This window comes from Haliotis rufescens, unplaced genomic scaffold, assembly GCF_023055435.1.
Source record: "Haliotis rufescens isolate VD_foot unplaced genomic scaffold, xgHalRufe1.0.p SCAF_92, whole genome shotgun sequence".
In the NCBI taxonomy this organism is placed as follows: Eukaryota; Metazoa; Mollusca; class Gastropoda; order Lepetellida; family Haliotidae; genus Haliotis; species Haliotis rufescens.
In genome coordinates this window covers 980,091-1,003,165 of record NW_025964386.1, presented here as the reverse complement: position 1 = coordinate 1,003,165, position 23,075 = coordinate 980,091, and the positions used below count along the sequence as shown (strand labels likewise).

The 23,075-nt window shown below is 39.5% G+C and overlaps 1 protein-coding gene across 1 annotated transcript; it reads left to right on the top strand.

Moving 5' to 3' along the window:
• Window positions 1–12,992: 12,992 nt before the first annotated feature.
• On the top strand, window positions 12,993–15,378 carry LOC125377685. Its single transcript, XM_048391598.1, has 2 exons — window positions 12,993–13,223; window positions 15,232–15,378. The coding sequence occupies exons 1-2, from the start codon at window positions 12,993–12,995 to the stop codon at window positions 15,376–15,378; spliced, it is 378 nt and encodes a 125-aa protein (XP_048247555.1).
• The last annotated feature ends 7,697 nt before the right edge of the window (window positions 15,379–23,075 follow it).

Genomic DNA, 23,075 nt, shown 5'->3' with positions numbered 1-23,075 from the left:
CCCAATTTCATCTTATAAGTATGCACGATTTTGACGGAGCATTCTTTTCAAAGACATGCTATTTTGGCGCATCCGCATCTTGCTATGAATGCATGAGCATCCAGCTATGTTCTGTTCTTACACCCTAAGTGTCCAAGTGCCGAAAAATAAGTTATGTCCCCTATTGATAACCTGCGTGTGTGCATATACCATTGTTTATAGCTACGTTGTATGCTGAAAAAATGTATGTACATGTAACAATATATAAATCTATGTTCTATACAGACACCCTGTATGTAAATGTAACAATATATAGAGTTATGTTGTATACAGACACCCTGTGTGTAAATGTATCAATATATATAGCTGTGTTGTACACTGACACACTGTGTGTCAATGCATCAGTATATATAGCTGTGTTGTATACAGATACCCTGTGTGTAAATGTATCAATATATATATAGCTGTGTTGTATACAGACACCCTGTGTGTAAATGTATCAATATATATAGCTGTGTTGTACACTGACATCCTGTGTGTAAATGTATTAATATTTATATAGCCGTGTTGTATACAGACACCCCGTGTGTAAATGTATCAATATATATAGATGTTGTTGTATACAGACACCCTGTGTGTAAATGTATCAATATATATAGCTGTGTTTTACACTGACACCCTGTGTGTAAATGTATCAGTATATATAGCTGTGTTGTACACTGACACCCTGTGTGTAAATGTATCAATATATATAGCTGTGTTGTATACAGACACCCTGTGTGTAAATGTATCAATATATATAGCTGTGTTGTATACAGACACCCTGTGTGTAAATGTATCAATATATATAGCTGTGTTGTACACTGACACCCTGTGTGTAAATGTATCAATATTTACATAGCTGTGTTGTATACAAACACCATGTGTGTAAAAGTAAATATATATAGATGCGTTGTATACAGACACCCTGTGTGTAAATCTTACAATATTTAGCTATGTTGTACACTGACACCCTGCATGTACATGTAACAATATATATAGCAGTGTTGTATACAGACACCCTGTATGTACATGAAACAATATATATAGCTGTGTTGTACACTGACATCATGTGTGTAGATGTAACAATATATAGAGCTATGTTGTACACTGACATCCTGTGTGTAAATGTAACAATATATAGAGCTATGTTGGGTACAGACGCCGTGTGTAAATGAAACAATATATAAGCTATGTCGCATACAGACACCCTGTGTGTAAATGTATCAATATATATAGCTGTGTTGTACACTGACACCCTGTGTGTAAATGTATCAATATATATAGCTGTGTTGTACACTGACACCCTGTGTGTAAATGTATCAATATATATAGCTGTGTTGTACACTGACACACTGTGTGTCAATGCATCAATATATATAGCTGTGTTGTATACAGACACCCTGTGTGTAAATGTATCAATATATATAGCCGTGTTGTATACAGACACCCTGTGTGTAAATGTATCAATATATATAGCTGTGTTGTACACTGACACCCTGTGTGTAAATGTATCAATATATATAGCTGTGTTGTACACTGACACACTGTGTGTAAATGTATCAATATATATAACTGTGTTGTACACTGACACACTGTGTGTCAATGCATCAATATATATAGCTGTGTTGTATACAGACACCCTGTGTGTAAATGTATCAATATATATAGCCGTGTTGTATACAGACACCCTGTGTGTAAATGTAACAATATATATAGCTGTGTTGTACACTGACAACCTGTGTGTAAATGTATCAATATTTATATAGCTGTGTTGTATACAGACACCCTGTGTGTAAATGTATCAATATATATATATAGCAGTGTTGTATACAGACACCATGTGTGTAAATGTATCAATATATATAGATGTATTGTATACAGACACCCTGTATGTACATGTATCAATATATATAGCTATGTTGTACACTGACACCCGTATGTACATGTTACAATATATATAGCTATGTTGTACACTGACACCCTGTATGTACATGTAACAATATATATAGCTGTGTTGTATACAGACACCCTGTGTGTAAATGTAACAATATATATAGCTGTGTTGTACACTGACAACCTGTGTGTAAATGTAACAATATACATAGCTATTTTGTATACAGACACCCTGTGTGTAAATGTATCAATATATATAGAGCTACGTTGTATACAGACACCCTGTGTGTACATGTAACAATATATATAGCTATGTCGTATACAGACAACCTGTGTGTGAATGTACTAGTATATATAGCTATGTTGTATACAGACGCCCCGTGTTAATGTAACAGTATATATACAGCTGTGTTGTATACAGACACCCTGTGTGTAAATGTATTATTATATATAGCTGTGTCATGTGTGTAGATGTAACAATATATAGAGCTATGGTGTACACTGACATCCTGTGTGTAAATGTAACAATATATAGAGCTATGTTGGGTACAGACGCCGTGTGTAAATGAAACAATATATAAGCTATGTCGCATACAGACACCCTGTGTGTAAATGTATCAATATATATAGCTGTGTTGTACACTGACACCCTGTGTGTAAATGTATCAATATATATAGCTGTGTTGTACACTGACACACTGTGTGTAAATGTATCAATATATATAGCTGTGTTGTACACTGACACACTGTGTGTCAATGCATCAATATATATAGCTGTGTTGTATACAGACACCCTGTGTGTAAATGTATCAATATATATAGCCGTGTTTTATACAGACACCCTGTGTGTAAATGTATCAATATATATAGCTGTGTTGTACACTGACATCCTGTGTGTAAATGTATTAATATTTATATAGCCGTGTTGTATACAGACATCCCGTGTGTAAATGTATCAATATATATAGATGTGTTGTATACAGACACCCTGTGTGTAAATGTATTAATATATATAGCTATGTTGTATACAGACGTCGTGTGTGAATGTAACAATATACATAGCTATATATACCGATAAATACAGCTACGGTTTCTGGGTTAATCTGCACCATACCCGTGCTCATGGATTTCCCCAAATTGGTACACGTCTGAGACCTGCATCTCATCAGGCTTTCCCCTCACATTAAGCTGACACGTTGTGATATAACTTGACTGTTATGACTTGACGTTATTCCAAACTCACTCACTCACTCAAACGTAAGGAGGAGCCGATATGTTTTTATTTACAGCTCATTTTTTTCATGTCACTCAGCACAGCCAGCGAAATTTTGCCCATGTGTTTTACATTGTGATGTTCGGAAATGTTGGCTGAATCACTATTGAATTACCATTTCCATTGTCAGTTTCATGAGCAAAGACATTAACTCAAGTCCAAAAGAAAGAACACAAATAGCATTTGGAAAAAAACCCAAACATTTGCGACATGATTGAATTATTGAAACATAACGCTGCAGGAACTCTCAAACTCAACTGTTTGTTTGTTTGTTGTTTAACGCCGCACTCAGCAATATTTCAGCTATATGACGGCGGTCTGTAAATAATCGAGTCTGGACAAGACAATCAAGTGATTGACCTTATGAGCATCGATCCACGCAGCGAGCCTGACCACCCGATCCCGTTTGTCGCTTCTAACGACAAGCATAGTCGCCTTTTACGGCAAGCATGGGTTGCTGAAGACCTATTCTACCCCAGATCTTCACGGGTCAATCGGCAACTTGCAACCGTGTGCTCTTCAGCTATGAGAGTCGGTTCTGTCTTTATCACACTGATGGAAGAACTCATGTATATTGACGTAAAGGAGAACGTCACGTGCCGCCCTGCGTGATGCAAGTTCAACCATATGATGGGGGTGGTGTGACGGTTTGGGGAGGCATCTGCGGAGAAAACAAGACGCCACTGGCAACAGTTCAGGGCAACATGGCAGCTCAGCGTTATATTAACCAGGTGATCAGACCAGTACTAGTAGCATTCATTCAAAATCGACGTGGAACGGGTTTTTTTTCCGGCAGTATAACGCCATTGCTCATAGGCAAGTCAGTACAATTGACTGAGAGAGTATTTTGATATTTTTTACCCCTCCCTTTTAAAAATGCTGGGTCCGCCCTTGCTGTTCACATTGCAAAGATCGCGACCAAGTTTATGAACGGGAATAAGGTCAGCTTGTTTCCTCGGCCGTCACGTTCACGTGATCTCTGTCCAATAGAGTACTTATGGGACTGCCTCGGAAGGGAAATCAGGAAAAGAGCTAATCTGTTTGTTCATAGTGATACATGTGTATATTATTTTGTTTTTTCATTTGTAATAATTTGAAATTATCCCATTTCTAAATATTAAGAAATACATTGTTTGATCGGAATAACTACAAATTTATTTTTTTGAGATTGTTTAAGGCTGGACATCCAAGGCCGTGTGTGAGAAAGTTCATAATAACACAGCATGATGCACAAAGAAAGAATGACTCCTTAGATAGGGAATGTAAGTATCAATTACTACAGGTTTGATGTATAAACAATATAAACAATGGTATTTATCAACAAAGATTGGATGTATAAAACAAACTGGATATTCATAAAAAGATAGTGAATGCACATGTCCCCACATAGAATACTTGTATTAACAAACATGTACATGTATGTATAAACACAAAGATGACTATATAAACACAAAATTAAAGTATAAACACAGAATGAATGTATTAATACAGAAAGGATGTATAAACAGGAATTGATGAGTGTATTAAAACAAAACTGAGGTATTAACACACACATACACGCGCGTACGTAGACATCAGAATATAAACACAGAATGAATGTATAAACAGGAATTGATGAGTGTATTAACACAAAACTGAGGTATTAACACACACATACACGCGCGTACGTAGACATCAGAATATAAACACAGAATGAATGTATAAACAGGAATTGATGAGTGTATTAACACAAAACTGAGGTATTAACACACATACACGCGCGTACGTAGACATCAGAATATAAACACAGAATGAATGTATAAACAGGAATTGATGAGTGTATTAACACAAAACTGAGGTATTAACACACACACACGCGCGTACATAGACATCAGAATATAAACACAGAATGAATGTATAAACAGGAATTGATGAGTGTATTAACACAAAACTGAGGTATTAACACACATACACGCGCGTACGTAGACATCAGAATATAAACACAGAATGAATGTATAAACAGGAATTGATGAGTGTATTAACACAAAACTGAGGTATTAACACACACACACGCGCGTACATAGACATCAGAATATAAACACAGAATGAATGTATAAACAGGAATTGATGAGTGTATTAACACAAAACTGAGGTATTAACACACATACACGCGCGTACGTAGACATCAGAATATAAACACAGAATGAATGTATAAACAGGAATTGATGAGTGTATTAACACAAAACTGAGGTATTAACACACATACACGCGCGTACGTAGACATCAGAATATAAACACAGAATGAATGTATAAACAGGAATTGATGAGTGTATTAACACAAAACTGAGGTATTAACACACATACACGCGCGTACATAGACATCAGAATATAAACACAGAATGAATGTATAAACAGGAATTGATGAGTGTATTAACACAAAACTGAGGTATTAACACACATACACGCGCGTACGTAGACATCAGAATATAAACACAGAATGAATGTATAAACAGGAATTGATGAGTGTATTAACACAAAACTGAGGTATTAACACACATACACGCGCGTACGTAGACATCAGAATATAAACACAGAATGAATGTATAAACAGGAATTGATGAGTGTATTAACACAAAACTGAGGTATTAACACACATACACGCGCGTACGTAGACATCAGAATATAAACACAGAATGAATGTATAAACAGGAATTGATGAGTGTATTAACACAAAACTGAGGTATTAACACACATACACGCGCGTACGTAGACATCAGAATATAAACACAGAATGAATGTATAAACAGGAATTGATGAGTGTATTAACACAAAACTGAGGTATTAACACACATACACGCGCGTACGTAGACATCAGAATATAAACACAGAATGAATGTATAAACAGGAATTGATGAGTGTATTAACACAAAACTGAGGTATTAACACACATACACGCGCGTACGTAGACATCAGAATATAAACACAGAATGAATGTATAAACAGGAATTGATGAGTGTATTAACACAAAACTGAGGTATTAACACACATACACGCGCGTACGTAGACATCAGAATATAAACACAGAATGAATGTATAAACAGGAATTGATGAGTGTATTAACACAAAACTGAGGTATTAACACACATACACGCGCGTACGTAGACATCAGAATATAAACACAGAATGAATGTATAAACAGGAATTGATGAGTGTATTAACACAAAACTGAGGTATTAACACACATACACGCGCGTACGTAGACATCAGAATATAAACACAGAATGAATGTATAAACAGGAATTGATGAGTGTATTAACACAAAACTGAGGTATTAACACACATACACGCGCGTACGTAGACATCAGAATATAAACACAGAATGAATGTATAAACAGGAATTGATGAGTGTATTAACACAAAACTGAGGTATTAACACACATACACGCGCGTACGTAGACATCAGAATATAAACACAGAATGAATGTATAAACAGGAATTGATGAGTGTATTAACACAAAACTGAGGTATTAACACACATACACGCGCGTACGTAGACATCAGAATATAAACACAGAATGAATGTATAAACAGGAATTGATGAGTGTATTAACACAAAACTGAGGTATTAACACACATACACGCGCGTACGTAGACATCAGAATATAAACACAGAATGAATGTATAAACAGGAATTGATGAGTGTATTAACACAAAACTGAGGTATTAACACACATACACGCGCGTACGTAGACATCAGAATATAAACACAGATTGAATGTATAAACAGGAATTGACGAGTGTATTAACACAAAACTGAGGTATTAACACACATACACGCGCGTACGTAGACATCAGAATATAAACACAGAATGAATGTATAAACAGGAATTGATGAGTGTATTAACACAAAACTGAGGTATTAACACACATACACGCGCGTACGTAGACATCAGAATATAAACACAGAATGAATGTATAAACAGGAATTGATGAGTGTATTAACACAAAACTGAGGTATTAACACACATACACGCGCGTACGTAGACATCAGAATATAAACACAGAATGAATGTATAAACAGGAATTGATGAGTGTATTAACACAAAACTGAGGTATTAACACACATACACGCGCGTACGTAGACATCAGAATATAAACACAGAATGAATGTATAAACAGGAATTGATGAGTGTATTAACACAAAACTGAGGTATTAACACACATACACGCGCGTACGTAGACATCAGAATATAAACACAGAATGAATGTATTAACACACACACTCGCACGTACACACACACTCGCACGTACACACACACTCGCACGTACACTCACACTCGCACGTACACACACTCGCACACACATGTACACATGTATAAACATCAAAGAGTGGGATAGAGCTTCAGACATTGGAACCCATATCGCGCAACCTGACAATAGCCTGGTCACTTGGCCACAGATATGACACGACAATTAGGCCCCTCTCATTAGCAACACAACACGAGAGATCGCCTGTCGGCCTTGGCGTGCTGAACAGCAGAAACATGGCAGATGCATTTTCAGCTTCGTGGACAATTATCTTTCTTTTTTGGATCAATGGCGTTGGGAATGCAACACTATCATTGAACACTGTTTTGTTTGTTTGTTCTTTAACGTCGCACTCAGCAATATTCATGATATATGAATCATAGTAAATAATCGAGTCTGGACCAGACAATTTAGCGATTGACATCATGGGCATCGATTCAAGCAATTGGGATATGATGACATAGGCCAGACCTCCCCGATCCGTTTAGTCGCCTTGTGTCATCAGTTTGTCACGTAATATAGACGCTGTTCATTGATCCTTTTATGGACCACTCAAAATGGGTTATCAGAGAAAAGAAAATTGTTTCTTAGAAATCTTCGTGAATGTTATCACAAGCGTCAATTCGAAATGCTTTCCTTTGTTTAGTGAAACAAAGGTTGTCAATAATATGAAAATGTACGATACAGGGCCCTGTTCCACAAAGCGATCTTAGCGCTAAGGTGATTGTAACTCCCATTCTTTAACACTGGCTTACAACAGTCGTAGCGCTAAACTTGCTTTGTGGAACGGGGCCCAGACCTTTAAATTTTTCTGCAACATTTACCTTCTGCAGTGAACCATAATGAGCTCTTATTATACCACAGCGTTTGAGAAAAACAATCCGTAAAGAAAAGCAATATACATCGGACGCCAGCCTTTAACTCCCCTTTCTTCTTGTTCATCAAGCCAGGGTGCGTTGTGAAACTGGCTGGGAACGATATAACTTTACCGACTGTATCTGGCTCAGTGAGACCGCAACAACATACACCCTTGCAGAAAAAACATGTACCGAGAAAGGAGGACAGCTGCTTGTACTTAGGGATCGACGAAAGGAACTATTTGTGAATGGTAAGTGACACATGCAGTTCAGAGATGGGAGATCGGAGAGAGTGAGTGAGTGATGAACAAAATTTTAATTATTATATAATTTATGTGATTAATTAGAGGTCGAAAACGTTAACCACGAGCGGCAGATAAAATAATAATCAAAGAAAATATTGGATTCGAATCCATGATCAGCGGATCCTGGCATGGCTAAGGGACACAACTCTTTGAACAACCGTGCTTCGGCTCTGCCCTGCACATGATTATAGTGTCGATCTTTGTTTACTAATAACAAATGTACAAATGGTCACAGTGCTTGCATAACACAAGTCGTATTATCTACACATGAAGACAGACTAACAAACAAACAAACAAAACAAACATTATGTCCTATCTAGTAAATTCGGATTGGTACAACGTAAATTCCCACATGACAGTGATCTTTAAGTGGCGAGTCATCTTGCAGGTTACGGAAATGGTCGATTGGTGAAGAATGTGGGTTATGGTAGGGTTATTTCTTACGAAATGACAGTACGTTATTGGATACTGCAAATTGTAATGTTCGACAAGGATGCATTATAAATCCTATCCATTAATCCGATCCTTTATTAAAGTTTGAAAATGTTTTAAGGTAGACATATAAAGCCATTTCCAAATTTGACGCATCAGTGACAAAAGTGATGTCCGATGCAGTTCCTTATTTTGACATGTACCACATGTTCCCGTGTATATTTTCAGCTGAACAATTAACTTGCCTGGGCATGTGTTTGTGATGGGTGCCACCGTTGGGGTAGGATACGCTCCCCTTGTCATCATTATTAGATAGTGATTCTGATATAGTCGGAATGGTATTATACCTCTGCTTTTGTTAGACTCTTCTGGTGATAATGGAAATGCTTTTGTTGCCTATATTTGTATAAACGTCAACGAAGCGAATTACCTTCAAGCAGGGATTGGAGTGAGTGAGTGAGTGAGTGAGTGAGTATAGGTTTACGCCGTTTTTAGCAATAGTCCAGCAATATCACGGCGGGGGACACCAGAAATGGGCTTCACACATTGTACCCATGTCGGGAATCGAGCCCGGGTCTTCGGCGTGACGAGCGAACGCTTTAACCAATAGGCTACCCGACCTCCCCAGCAGGGATTGGAGGTCGGTTATGGTAGCTAAGTGGTTAAGACGTTATTTTGGCACGTCGAAGGCACGGGTTCGATTCCCTACATTTGTGAAAGTTTTAAAGCCCATTCCTAAGTATTCCCCGTCGTGATATTGCTGGAATGTTGCTAAGGGGTGTGTGTTGGGGGGGGGGGGGGGGGGGGGGGGGGGTAAAACTCTTCTCATGCGCTATACCACTGATTGAAATATTATTATGCAATCTGTTGCAGCATTACCTGGAAGAAGTGGAGAGGAATTCTGGATAGGCCTGTTTACGACTTCATCGATTTTCAACCCCCACCTCAAATCGAAACTGCGTAATCAACTTACTTCTGATGCAAGTATTTAAACATTTCTCATGCAGTGGAATCTGTCAATACCGTGCCCTGACTTAAGTTCTGTCGGATATGGGGGCGATCGGGTAGCCTAGTGGTTAAAGCGTTCGCTCGTCACGCCGAAGACCCGGGTTCGATTCCCGACATGGGTACAATGTGTGAAGCCCATTTCTGCTGTCCCCCGCCGTGATATTGCTGGAATATTGCTAAAAGCGGCGTAAAACCATACTCACTCAGTCACTCTGTCGGATATGCTAGAGAAATTTATGCTTTTTGCCCCTTATGAAAAGATTGAAACTTTCACAGACTGTTGCTATTGAAACATCGATTAACTTTGATTTAAAATATTAAAAATTAAAATAAACGCATGATACACAACTGCTGTTGGTTACCTTAGATGTCCACATATCTTATTAATTTTGCTTTTTTTGGCACAAATTTACAACATTTCAAACACAGTAGGGGGCATATGGTTGCAAATTCATTTGTATCCCAGGATTTATTGAACCGTCGCTATGTAAGTGCAATAATCTTGGACGCAACGTTTAACCCCATTTCAGCTCGCCTTCATTGAACCAGTTTAGTTTTACACAAATTTCCCATCCGCGGATAACCTTTTACAAACTGTTGCAGGAATGAGTGATGGTTAAATAGACATAATCAAATTTAACAACAGTTCTTTCTATATAATTGCTTCAAAAATTAACTCGGTATACTTTCTTTTGCCCCTCAGTTTATTCGGCCGATATGTCAAGTATTCATGCCACGCCTAAGTAACGCCATCCTCGATAATCCAGAGTATTATTATTTCATAATGGTGGAGATATAAGAATACGTTGGATAATCAAGGATGAAGTAACGCAGGCTGTGGATGTGTGCCAAGTTTGCGAAAGCATATAGGGCACGATGCACAATTTGAGGATAATTTCGCCACTAATCTGGCATTTGAAACAACGTCCATCGATTTCGTTGCCTAAATTATTCCGCCATAATTGCAAACGAATTTTGAATTGACAACCAAAAAGATTGATGATGTGGTCAGTTTGAAAGCAAGCTTCTGGTGAGCAAAGACTTTTTCAGGGTCTAGGATATAGTGAGTTAGTGAATTTGTGTTTACACTTCTTAAAGTATTGTAGTTCTCTCCCGACGTGTCAGCTTACTGTGGGTGAAAAACAACAGACAATGGGCGTTTACCACGTTGGTGAATCCCACAAAGTATGGTGCGGACATATCAAGGATCATAATCTGGGACTCGAAACCACGATCAGAAGATCCTGGTACAAGTAAGGGACGCAGTTCTAAACAGTTGAAATCCGGTGTCTTAAACGACCGGACTACCCGTGCCCCCGTTAACATCCCTGACCGCCCTGGTGTACAAGGCTTGACCGATGGGACGTTTCATTTCAACAGAGGTGTAGCTGTAGTATTAATGGCAGATACATAAAAAAACATAATCACTTACATCCATGGAGAAATAATATGGTGGTCCAGTCGCATAAGGCGCCACAATTCGTTGTGCAGAGTTGCGTCTCTTTTGGCACTCCAGAAACCTATGCATGTGCATTCGAATCCCGGTTCGTCCCGATTATGTTTCTAGGTTTGTCAGCACCACAACCGTGCTTGTGGGTTTCAGCAAAATGATAAATGTTTTAGACAACACGTGCAATAGCCTTTACACTGTCTCCTTAATACATTGATTTAATGTATAACAGTGGTAGGAGAAACACAAAGCTTAAACCAGTGTTCGAAATAAGCGCTTGCCCGTGGATCTCGTGTCCTTAAGGCCTGTGGTAAATTTACGTGTCGATTTATTTATCACAATAAGCTACAGTTTTTTTTATTTGGGGCCTGAAGAGTTTAGTTAGGATCTGCAACTTCTGAAGTATGTTGGTCATGATGGAAGCCTGGTATTGTTTTAATTTTAGACTCTGGTTCATCATTGCATCAGTTTACTTTAACTAGACATTCCTCACTACGACACTGCTTAGCGGACCGCCTCCGTGGTCTAGTGGTAGAGCGTCCGCCCGGAGATCGGAAGGTCCGGGGTTCGATCCCCGACCGCGTCATACCAAAAGACGTTAAAAAATGGCACATGTTGTTACCCTGTCTGGCGCTCGGCATTAAGAGTCTAAAACAAGGACTGGTCGGCTCGGAGTCAGTTTACTGTGTCTGAGTGGGCTATTCATGTTAAAACTGCGGCATGGTATGTCAGTGAGCTAGCACTATAAATCGGCATCATTTCACTACACCTCACTGCTTAGCGACCGAACTGTTCACGATGCTTATGTTTCCATGATATACACAGTTAAGACTATTTCAATATTTATCCATATTTTCTTTATTTCCAGCACTTGTGCCGGCAGAGGGTAAGTCACACAAAGACTCTATCTAGTTGATATAGACGGAAATATGCAAGTATACATACATTAATCATGTAGCTTACGTCATATACACGGCACGGTGACGCTGTCCTTTGCAGGCGAGCGGGGTTTGCTTTCCTAATTTCCTATTCAATATGTGTTCATTCCAAAAGTGGAAACCTTTGCAATTATGAACGTAAAGCAAGGGGAAAATGCATCCGAAAGAGCGTTTAGTATATAAATATAATAGGTTTGAAATTCGTAGAGAACATCGTGATTATTTACCCTCATTCATTTAAGCGCGCCATTTTGAAGGGTTACTGTTTCGTGGTTTGTCATTCAAGCCTTCAATTAATCCACAAACTAATATCGTTGACAGAATTGTTGTGAGTTATATAGGCTCGCTGACATGGTTGATGTATGTCATCGTATCCCGATTGCGCAGATCGATGCTCATGATGTGAATCACTAGATTGTCTGGTCCAGACACGATTATTTACAGACCGCCGTCATATAGCTGGAATATTTCTGAGTGCGGCGTTAAACAACAAACAAACGAGACAAACAAACGATAATCGTTGATGTCATGTCCGCAGTGGCGTTCTACTGTTTTAACTCGGAAGTGTGGGGCCAGAGTATGCTCCTCCGTGTCAACCCTAGGGGCATAAGTTACGACGCAATAGACGCCACAGATCAACACGGCGTCAGCATGGACGGGTGCGACAAGGCGTCCTTCACATTTGACTACGCCACGGGAGTGTACAGTAGAGTCGTCAACATCACTGATGACGACAGTAACAGATGCGGAGGCGTTGTGGTAAGTTTATCAATCAATCAATCAATCAATCAATCAATCAATCAATCCAACTTCTTAAACCGATCGATCGATCCAACTTCTTAAATCGATCGATCTAATTTCTTAAATCGATCGATCGATCAACTAATCACACAAAATATTTGCTTTTACAGAAAGGCCAGATTCAGTAGTACGCAATTCATTTCAATGGTGGAGTTGCGTTGAATACAGAGTCTGTGGACATTATTGCTATACATTTACACGTGTTGGGTTTTGCAAAGAAATACTTCTCGATATATTTACGACCAACAGTGATGTATTTGGGGAAAATGAGAATGAAAAGTAATGATATTCATCTTCGATACATCTTTATTTCTTTTATTTATATCCCTTATAGAAGCGTATTAGTGGCACAGTCTTAAAAAAATATCTTCTACATAGATGATACATGTCCTAACGTACTTTCATCAACGTATCATCTATCATCTAGAAAAGCATGCATTCCATCCAAAAGTTGACTTTTATGCAAGCCCCCATGTGCGTTAACGGGATTCCATATGCATTGTTTAGCATCGTGCTGACAACAACCATTCAGAAAAACAACAAAATTACGCAATTATTCAACATTACGAAATGCCACGCCTGTCCGAAAATGAGCGTCTGCGAGCCATTGGTATGCTTGAAGCAGGATCGAGTCAACGTGATGTTGCAAGACAATTTAACGTCCACAGAAACACCATTTGGTGTGTATGGCAACGTTGGCAACAGACGAATGCAGTCAGAGACCATCCTCGGAGTGGCAGGCCACGCGTAACCAATAATCGACAAGACAACTGGATTCGAACAACACACCTACGAAATCGATTCCAGCCAGCAACAGTGACTGCAAGAAGCATCCCTGGCCTTCGACGAATATCTTCACAAACCGTACGTTGTCGCCTCAGATGTGCAGGGATTGTCGCCAGAAGACCCGCCAGACGTCCCATTTTGACAGGAAACCACCGTCAAGCACGTCTACAGTGGTGCAGACAGCGTCTACGCTGGACGGCCATGTAGTGGGGACAAGTTCTATTCACTGACGAGTCTCGTTTTCACATCAGCCACAGCGATGGACGGATTCGAGTGTACCGACGTCGAGGTGAACGTTACGTCAATCAGGCATTACCTTTCAACATGACAACGCCCGGCCTCACATTGCTCGATTTGTTCAGGTCTCTCTTTAACAAAACACAGTGAATGCCATCCCCTGGCCGGCTCACCAATCGAGCACATGTGAGATAAGATGGATCGGTGCCTTCGACGTCAACCACGTGTTCCACAGACACTACAGAAACTTCGAAACATGCTCCAGCAGATATGGACAGATATCCCACAGGACTTTGTGCGACGCCTGGTCCATTCCATGAGGTGGACAAACACGCTATTGATTTGTAAATTGACAATTTGGCATGTTAATATTTTTATGAAATCACGCATTTTCTGAAGTCAGTATGGCAAATTAAACCATTTGAACACTTACAGGAGTCTTTTATCTGTTGCAAACCGAAATTGTTTCAGATTTGCTAAAAAACATAACTTTGCACTAAATCTTATTCAATGTCACAGGAACTTTTGTTGTTCAGTATATTTCACTGCTTCACGTGACTATGATATTTCATAAACATCCCGGATGTCGAGACCCTGATATACATGTTGCTCAAAGGTGAATTGTGTGAGCACAAAAAACCTGTCAAAATCTCCATGCTTCCGGTGTTTCACACGCCCCGGGAACGCCGTGCCGTCGTTCATATGATTCTGCCAGGGTGAAGAGAGCAGCAAGGAACCACCACCCACCCCCCCCCCCCCCCCCCACCCCCCCCACCCCCCACCCCCACCCCACCCCACCCCCCTTCTTCTAGTCGGTCGTGATATAACCTAATAGTGTTCAAAGGGGAGTAGCCCATCTCACTCAATCCCTCCCTCACTCACTCACTCTGTTTCTTTTTCAGACGGACGAGGGACTCACTCACTCACTCTGTTTCTTTTTCAGACGGAGGAGGGGGTTTGGCAATGGGCTTTCCGTTTCCAAGAACGTACCGGGGTGTTGTCCCTTGCAGACCTCAACGTCGTCGTCAAATGCGACTTCAGCAAGGCTGACACACTGTCAGGCGACGACGATATAGGCATTGAGGGGTAAAGTTGTAAACATATTCAACATATTCACCTCGCGATGTGACGGGGTAGGGGGTGGCGTCATGGATGAATCAGTCACTCGTCACGCCGAAGGAACGGGTACTATTCGACACATGAACACAGCGTGGGAATCCCATATCTGGTGTCTCTTGTGTCGCAATGCTGGAATATTGCTTGAAGCGGCGTAAAACTATATTCGCTCACGAGAATTAACGAAAGGCGTGGTACCCCTGTATCATTTTGTGTTTCTCGAAGGTCGTTATTTGCGTGAACAATAACAGAGGCCGTCACCCCTTTAAGGATTTCAATACGATTCGTTATGACCGAGTATTTTCTATATCAGACTTAGTCATATCTGTAAATAACTCCGAAGATAAACATGCATGGGCAGATTGTTAGTTATATTTAGTTGCTATGGTAAACGAAGCTAAAGCATAGTTACCGTATACTTGGTAATACAAATTTCCTTCAAATTTCAAAATAACTAAGAAATGTAACTATTTGCATACTAAGCCGTGGGACAAAAGAAAGTTTACCGAGTTAGTAATTATAAATAGAAAGAACTGTTGTTAAATTAGATTATGTCAATTTAACCAGTACTCATTCCTGCAACAGTTTGAAAAAGGTAATCAGTGGCTAGGTAATTTTGTGTAAAAATAAATGGGATCAATGAAGACTGGGGCAAAAAACGAATTGACCACATGACCTCTACCATACATTAAAAAAACATATAACCATGCAGAAGTATTCTTTGAGTACCGAATAAGCGCCAGTACAGTTCGTCTTTTGGATATAATATCGCTTAAGATATTTTCAATTGAATATCAAACAAAACCAACTGTGAGGTATAGTTTTTGCTCCTGTTTATTATTAGTATTATTATTATTCATCTAGTATTACCGGCAAATGGTATTCGAATTGGATTTCACATATTGGATCCATGTGAGGATTCAAGACCGGGTCTTTGGTGTAACGAGCCATCATTTAGAGGTCACCATCGACCGCTTATTCCAAGCGCTGCTTAATCACCAAACGAGGGCTTCAGTGCGCCTTTCTACACATAAATCCTCAGAGGTTGTTACAACCCCGGTTGTTATTTACTTTAGGTCCATAAACTTTAAAAGATGTTGATTAACCCATAGTGAGTGAGTGAGTATAGTTTGACGCCGCTTTTAGCAATATTCCAGCATTATCACGGCGGGCGACACCAGACATTGTACCCATGTGGGGAATCGAACCCGTGTCTTCGGCGTGACAAGCGAACACTTTAACCACTAGGCTACCCCACCGCCCCTGACGTTTCTGTAAACGTTTCGTGCAGACGAAGAGGGTTCAATGTAATATCTATGACTACTTTGAAATGGATAATAGGAACATGATTCTTATATTCTGCAGAAAGGTTGATACTGTCGTAAACAACCTGGATGAAACGAAAGAAGAGGTGAAACTGTCAGTGATCAGCCCCGCGACGCTTGAGGAAGTACAGAAGATCCAGCTAGGGGGCTATGTTGCTCTCAAACTAGAGCTACACACTAAATCAGGTCAATAATTTGTTATTCGATATTGCTGCGAGTTAACACAGAGATTGAATCGAACGCTAACCTCATAATGTATAAACAGAGAAATAATGATTGAAATACAACAGGATGGTGTTATCAAAATAAATTTATTCACACTAAGAATCAGCATCAATATATTTGGACAAAGTGCAAGTGCATGGGATCAAAAAAATACATTGTAGTGCAATTATGATAATGTTGTTGTTAGTGTTGTTGTTGTTGTTGTTGTTGTTGTTGTTGTTGTTGTTGTTGAACGCCGGCCGCACTCAGCAATATTCCAGCTATATGACGGCGGTCTGTAAATCATCGAGTCTGGGCCAGACAATCCAGTGATTGACATCAGGAGCATCGATCCACGTAATTGGGATATGATGACATGCATTAACCAAGTCAGCGAGCCTGACCACCCAATCCCGTGAGTCGCCTCTTACGACAAGCAGGGTCGCCTTTTACGGCAAGCATGGGTTGCTGAAGACCTATTCTACCCCGGATCTCCCCGGGTCGATACATTACTGTGAACACGGCGGTCCCGATAGGTCATAACACAAGGAGGCACAGACTTGAATATTCAGCCCAAAGTTTGAGTGACCTCAGTCAACCGAAAGCTACCACAATTCTGTCACTGGGGTTGACTTGATGTACCCCCAGTTTTTCATTTCTTTGCTTGACAAAGCTTGAGTGTACCTTATCTTTTTAATGATTGTAAAAAAAGCAAGAAAGGTTAACCAACGCGTAGAACATCAGATATGTAAAATCACTATCAAAGTTATTTTTTTTATTCTAAAGTATTTATATCAACATTTGAAAGTTAATTTTCCCTAGCGCATTTCATAATTCATATATACTGTTGTTACCTACAACCAACAGTGGTCAAGCATCCAAAAGAGGCATAGACATTGGATATCCTGAGTGAAAATAATGATCTTCTCACAACCGGTGGTCTTGATGTAATGTGAGATGCGAGAGGCACGCCTTGCCCCCTTATATGTTATAAATATCACCTGGAAGGTTCTATACAGTGCTGGACAAGTCTATCTGTTCCAGAAGATTCTAGATTACACTTGACTCCAAAAAGAATCTGAAGATAGTAACTTCCACACCACTCCTTATATTAGATAGTACTACATTCCTCACAACTAGTTATTGTCTAAAGACAATGATATAAGCTTCAACTCAATCTCAACAATACAATTCCAACATTGTTTAACAATAAATTACACTTCCACATAACACTGTCAATACCTAGTTAATTATATTCTTTAACACGATTTTATTAATAATTGAATTAATAAATGAAACTAATTAACTTTAACGAGGACGTCACTTGAAGTACAGCACAGTAGGTATAGGCAACTTTGGTTAACCGAAGTATGACGTAAGACAGTTGACATGTGCTAACATTGATCAACCCTGGGTCGTCCAGGGTTTTGAAATTGAACGCAAGCACTGTTTATCAAGAACATGTAACTTCTCGAACTTTCTGGTACTATTTTCCAATCAACTGGTCATAAAAATGGTCATATGATACGGTAACCTGACTTACAACTATTTATTTTTTCAAATATACATAATTCAACTAACTTGTTTAAATTTATTAGGAATACTGTGGTTTAAACATTCAATAGTGTTACGTATCCTACAATCATTTTTTATGATCATAACATTTGATATCTGTTGAGTCTCGTTTCTCGTCTTTTGACCTAAAAAATCTTAAAGAATCGGTAACAAAAAAATGCACGTCTAACTTCATTTGTCACTACAATGCAACTGATGACATTAAGAGTTATCCATCCTTGACATGTGAGAAACTCAACGACAGTTATCTCCAGTGTTGACATCAACACATTCGCGGTGAACGAGAAATAAATGAAATAGTTTGTCTTTTTGTAAAAGGTCATTTTAGGAATCCGAATAGATTAACAATATAAGCAATGTTTTTTTCAGTAAAAGAGTCTTGTATCATCGTTAGTACGGCTTTAGTTCATGAAACTGGTTATAGTGAGTAAGTGAGATTAGGGCAGACCGCTTTTAATAGTATTTCGGTCTTATCAAGGCGTGTCAGCTTGATATGGAATGAAAGCCCGAGGCGATGCAGGTCTCAGACGCTTACCACTTTCGCGAAACCCACAAGCAAGGGTAGCAGACAAACCCCGAAACATCATACCTGAGCTTCGAACCTACGTTCGAATTGCGGCGCGTTAGACGACTGGCCCACCTGTGGCGCCAATACTGAAATACTTTTACTAACTCATAAATATATGTGACCCATTGCACTATGCTTGACCGAATCTTGATTCACAGTGATAATTCTACTGCACTTCCTACAGGGTTCGTGGCGCGAGGAGTTTCGGGATACAACTGCGAGGCCTACACTTCAGACGGAACCTACTCAAGACTGCTGATAGATAAAAATGGGTGAATATGGAACCGTTATTCTGTGTTCAGTTCCTTATTTCGCCAAAACTACTCGCAGTGGTACGCACTTGGGCTCATTTGGCTTCCGTGACTTAAATCGGCATCTTTTCTTTACTTTACCAAAATAAACACTCGTCAATGCTGCCCTGCCTTTTCTGTCGGCCGTATGCATCGACGGCTGATCGATGAGTGAATGAGTGAGTGAGTATGGTATTACGCCGCTTATAGCAGTATTCCAGCAACATCACGGCGGGGGACACTAGAAATGGGCTTCACACATTGTACCAATGAGGAGAGTCGAACCTGGGTCTTCGGCCTGACGAGCGAACGCTTTGACAACTAGGCTATCCAACCGCCCCGGATGATGGATGAACAATAAAGTTCGATCACATCCACCACTCTCATCATTTTCCAGAATCAACCATATCCATCACAATCATCAGACATCGTCATCAAAGAATCAATCACACTCATCAATCACCACCATCAACCATAATCATCACATGCATGCGACCGCCTCCGTGGTCTAGTGGTAGAGCGTCCGCCCGGAGAGCGAAAGGTCCGGGCTTCGATAACCCGGCCGCGTCATACCAAAAGACGTTAAATGGTGGTACTTGTTGTAACCCTGCCTGGCGCTCGGCATTTAGGGGCTAAAACAAGGACTGGTCGACTCGGAGTCCCAGTATACTGTGTCTGAGTGGGGTATTCATGTTAAAACTGTGGCATGGTATCTCAGTGAGCTAGCACTATAAATCGGCATCAGTCCGGACTAGTACAAGCAGCCACACAAAGACACACACGTACATGCACGTCGCTACATAAGTGCAATAATCTTGGACGCGACGTTAAACCCCATTTCACCTCACCTCTTGGCCAATGAAAGGAAAAGACCATTTGTTAATCTGAAGGTTTTTTTTATTTTTCTGGAGATCAGATATTTTTTCAGCTATAGCTGCAAAACCAGACATTTTTCTAAATTGAAACTATATGCCTGAGTACATGTTTTTTTAAACGAAGTAAACTTATAGAATCCTCTTGTTATTTAGCGCTGCGAGTATTCGACTCGTTTAAGATTCGGATATAGAGGAAAGCGTTCTGAAGATAATGCTGGCCCGAGGGTAAGAAAACCAGTGTTCACGACCGTGACGGTTCTACAGAGGGAAGCACAAGGTGAAAGCTATAAAAAAAATAAGTCATAACGATTAGTTATTGCGTGTCAGATTGGATCAAGAAAATATACATCCTTCGAACATTGAATTTCTCCATGTTTAAAAGGCGACTTTGCTTGTCGTAAGATGCGACTAACGGGATCGGGTGGTCAGGTTCGCTGACTTGGTTTGATGCATGTCATCGTATCCCAATTACGTGGATCGATGCTCATGATGTCAATCACTGTATTGTCTGGTCCAGACTCGATTATTTACAGACCGCCGTCATAAAGCTGGAATATTGCTGAGTGCGGCGTAAAACAACATACCAACCAACCAACCATAGAAATGAGAAATGTCATCATGTTCCTGTCATGATACATAGAGGTTATCACGTGTTTTGGGATGATATGAGACGTCACGTCTATCTAGAGTGCCCAATCTCATTAAAATCAGATCTTAGTTCTCGCTACCGCTAAACAAAGATATGAGGACATCCCATTAGGGGTCATTATGATATTCCCAAGAGTTCATTCTGATTCGATCGTCGATTGACAAGGGTGACTCCATGTTTGTTTGTAAACAATGAAAGTAGTACCTACCTGACCTTCATTTTTGCATCTTTATCCGTATATGGCCTCAAAGGATACCGTTTTTATCTGTTGGATTTATCCTGCCGAGAAACCTACCCATTATAATGACAATGTATATTATCATTTCTCTCACCTAGAAACCGTAAATTATCATTTCTCTTACACTGAAAAGAATTTTATCATTTCTCTTGCACTGATATAGTAAATTATCATTTCTTTTACACTGATACAGTAAATTATCATTTCTCTTACCTTGGGATAGTAAATTATCATTTCTCTAACAATGATATAGTATATAATCATTTCTCTTACACTGATATAGTATATTGTCATTTCTCTTAAACTGATATCGTAAATTATCATTCTCTTACCTTGGGATAGTAAATTATCATTCTCTTACCTTGGGATAGTATATTATCATTTCTCTTACACTGGTATAGTATATTATTTCTTTTACACTGATATAGTAAAAATATCATTTCCCTTACACTGATATAGTACATTATTTCTCTTACACTGATATAGTATATTATCATTTCTCTTACACTGGTATAGTATATTATCATTTCTGATTGTGCCTTCTACCAGTGACAACATCACGCACTGACTTAACCAACTCTGAAAGACATTCGACAGGTTCCTCTTCTCTTGTGGCCCATTTGTTGGCATATGCTTCAACAGCATCCATTACGATATTTAAGTTGTGATCCCAATTGTTCGGAGGCTGTTTACCATATTTTGGTCCATATTTGAATAACTGACGAAGGCTGTTATAGTCAGTTCGACAAACTTGGTGTCATGATCCGATAAATATGCAAATAAGGTTACCCTGCAGGAACAACTCTTATACGCTCCATCCCTAGCATGGCTTCAAATCAGCAGGCACTATTTGATACACCCTTGCATTGTATTCCTACGCAGTCTGTATAGTTACTTCAGAGAGTTAAATTACGTCTCAAACATGGATTGTTTGAGAATGACACGACATGATAAAGAGATTATTACCTGTCTGGGTTTTCTCATCTTAAATATCAAATATCAGGAATAAAAATACTCGCATAATTCATTTTTTATCTCCTGTGGTAAACGGGGTATGTCATCTGCTGATGACTCTTGTTATAAATAATTATATTTACACTCAGCTAAATACCTATTTATCACGAGACAATTGCTTTCGGTTTAGGTCGGTCTGTGAGCAGTTTGGAAGTCCAGCCTTCTGACGACACAAACAGAGGTTTTCCCTTGCTCTACCTGAACCCCATCACATGTTCCTTGTTCCTGTTCCTGATCTCTTAAGAGGACAGTTGATAATATGAAAGTGGAGCTCGCGAGCCACAATCGTAGTCAGCGACTTCCACTCTTGTAAACTGAAAGGAAGCCGAACATTCCACAACAACTGATGGCGTGGAGAAAGATAAATTTAAAGGGACACCGCGCCTGATCCATTTAGCAGTCCCAGCAAGTTTGATACTGACTGTTTGTTGTTTAACTCAGCAATATTCCAGCTATATGACGGCGGTCTGTGAATAATCGAGTCTGGACCATACAATTCAGTGATTCATATCATGAGCATCGATCCACGTAATTGGGATTTGATAACATGCATCAACCAAGTCAGCGAGTCTGACTACCCGGTTCCGTTAGTCGGCTTTTACGACAAGCATTGGTTGCTGAAGACCTATTTTATCCCGGATCTTCACGGGTCAGCAAGTTTGATACAATGTATTGAAGGACCTAAGGGACCTAAAATATAATGTCACCTAAATCCGCCATTTCTGAACACGGCACCAGTGCTATAACAATCACTTAGGATGTGTGTAGAAAAGTGACTATTATGTAAGCCTCGTATTGAGATTAAGCAGCGTTTGGAATGGTTGCTTGCTGATACCTTCAAGAATCTACTTTGTCTGCGAACTCAGATACTATTATGTTGCACAATAGATCAGTCATTGGCTACCCTATTTACTCATACACTATCTTAATTTC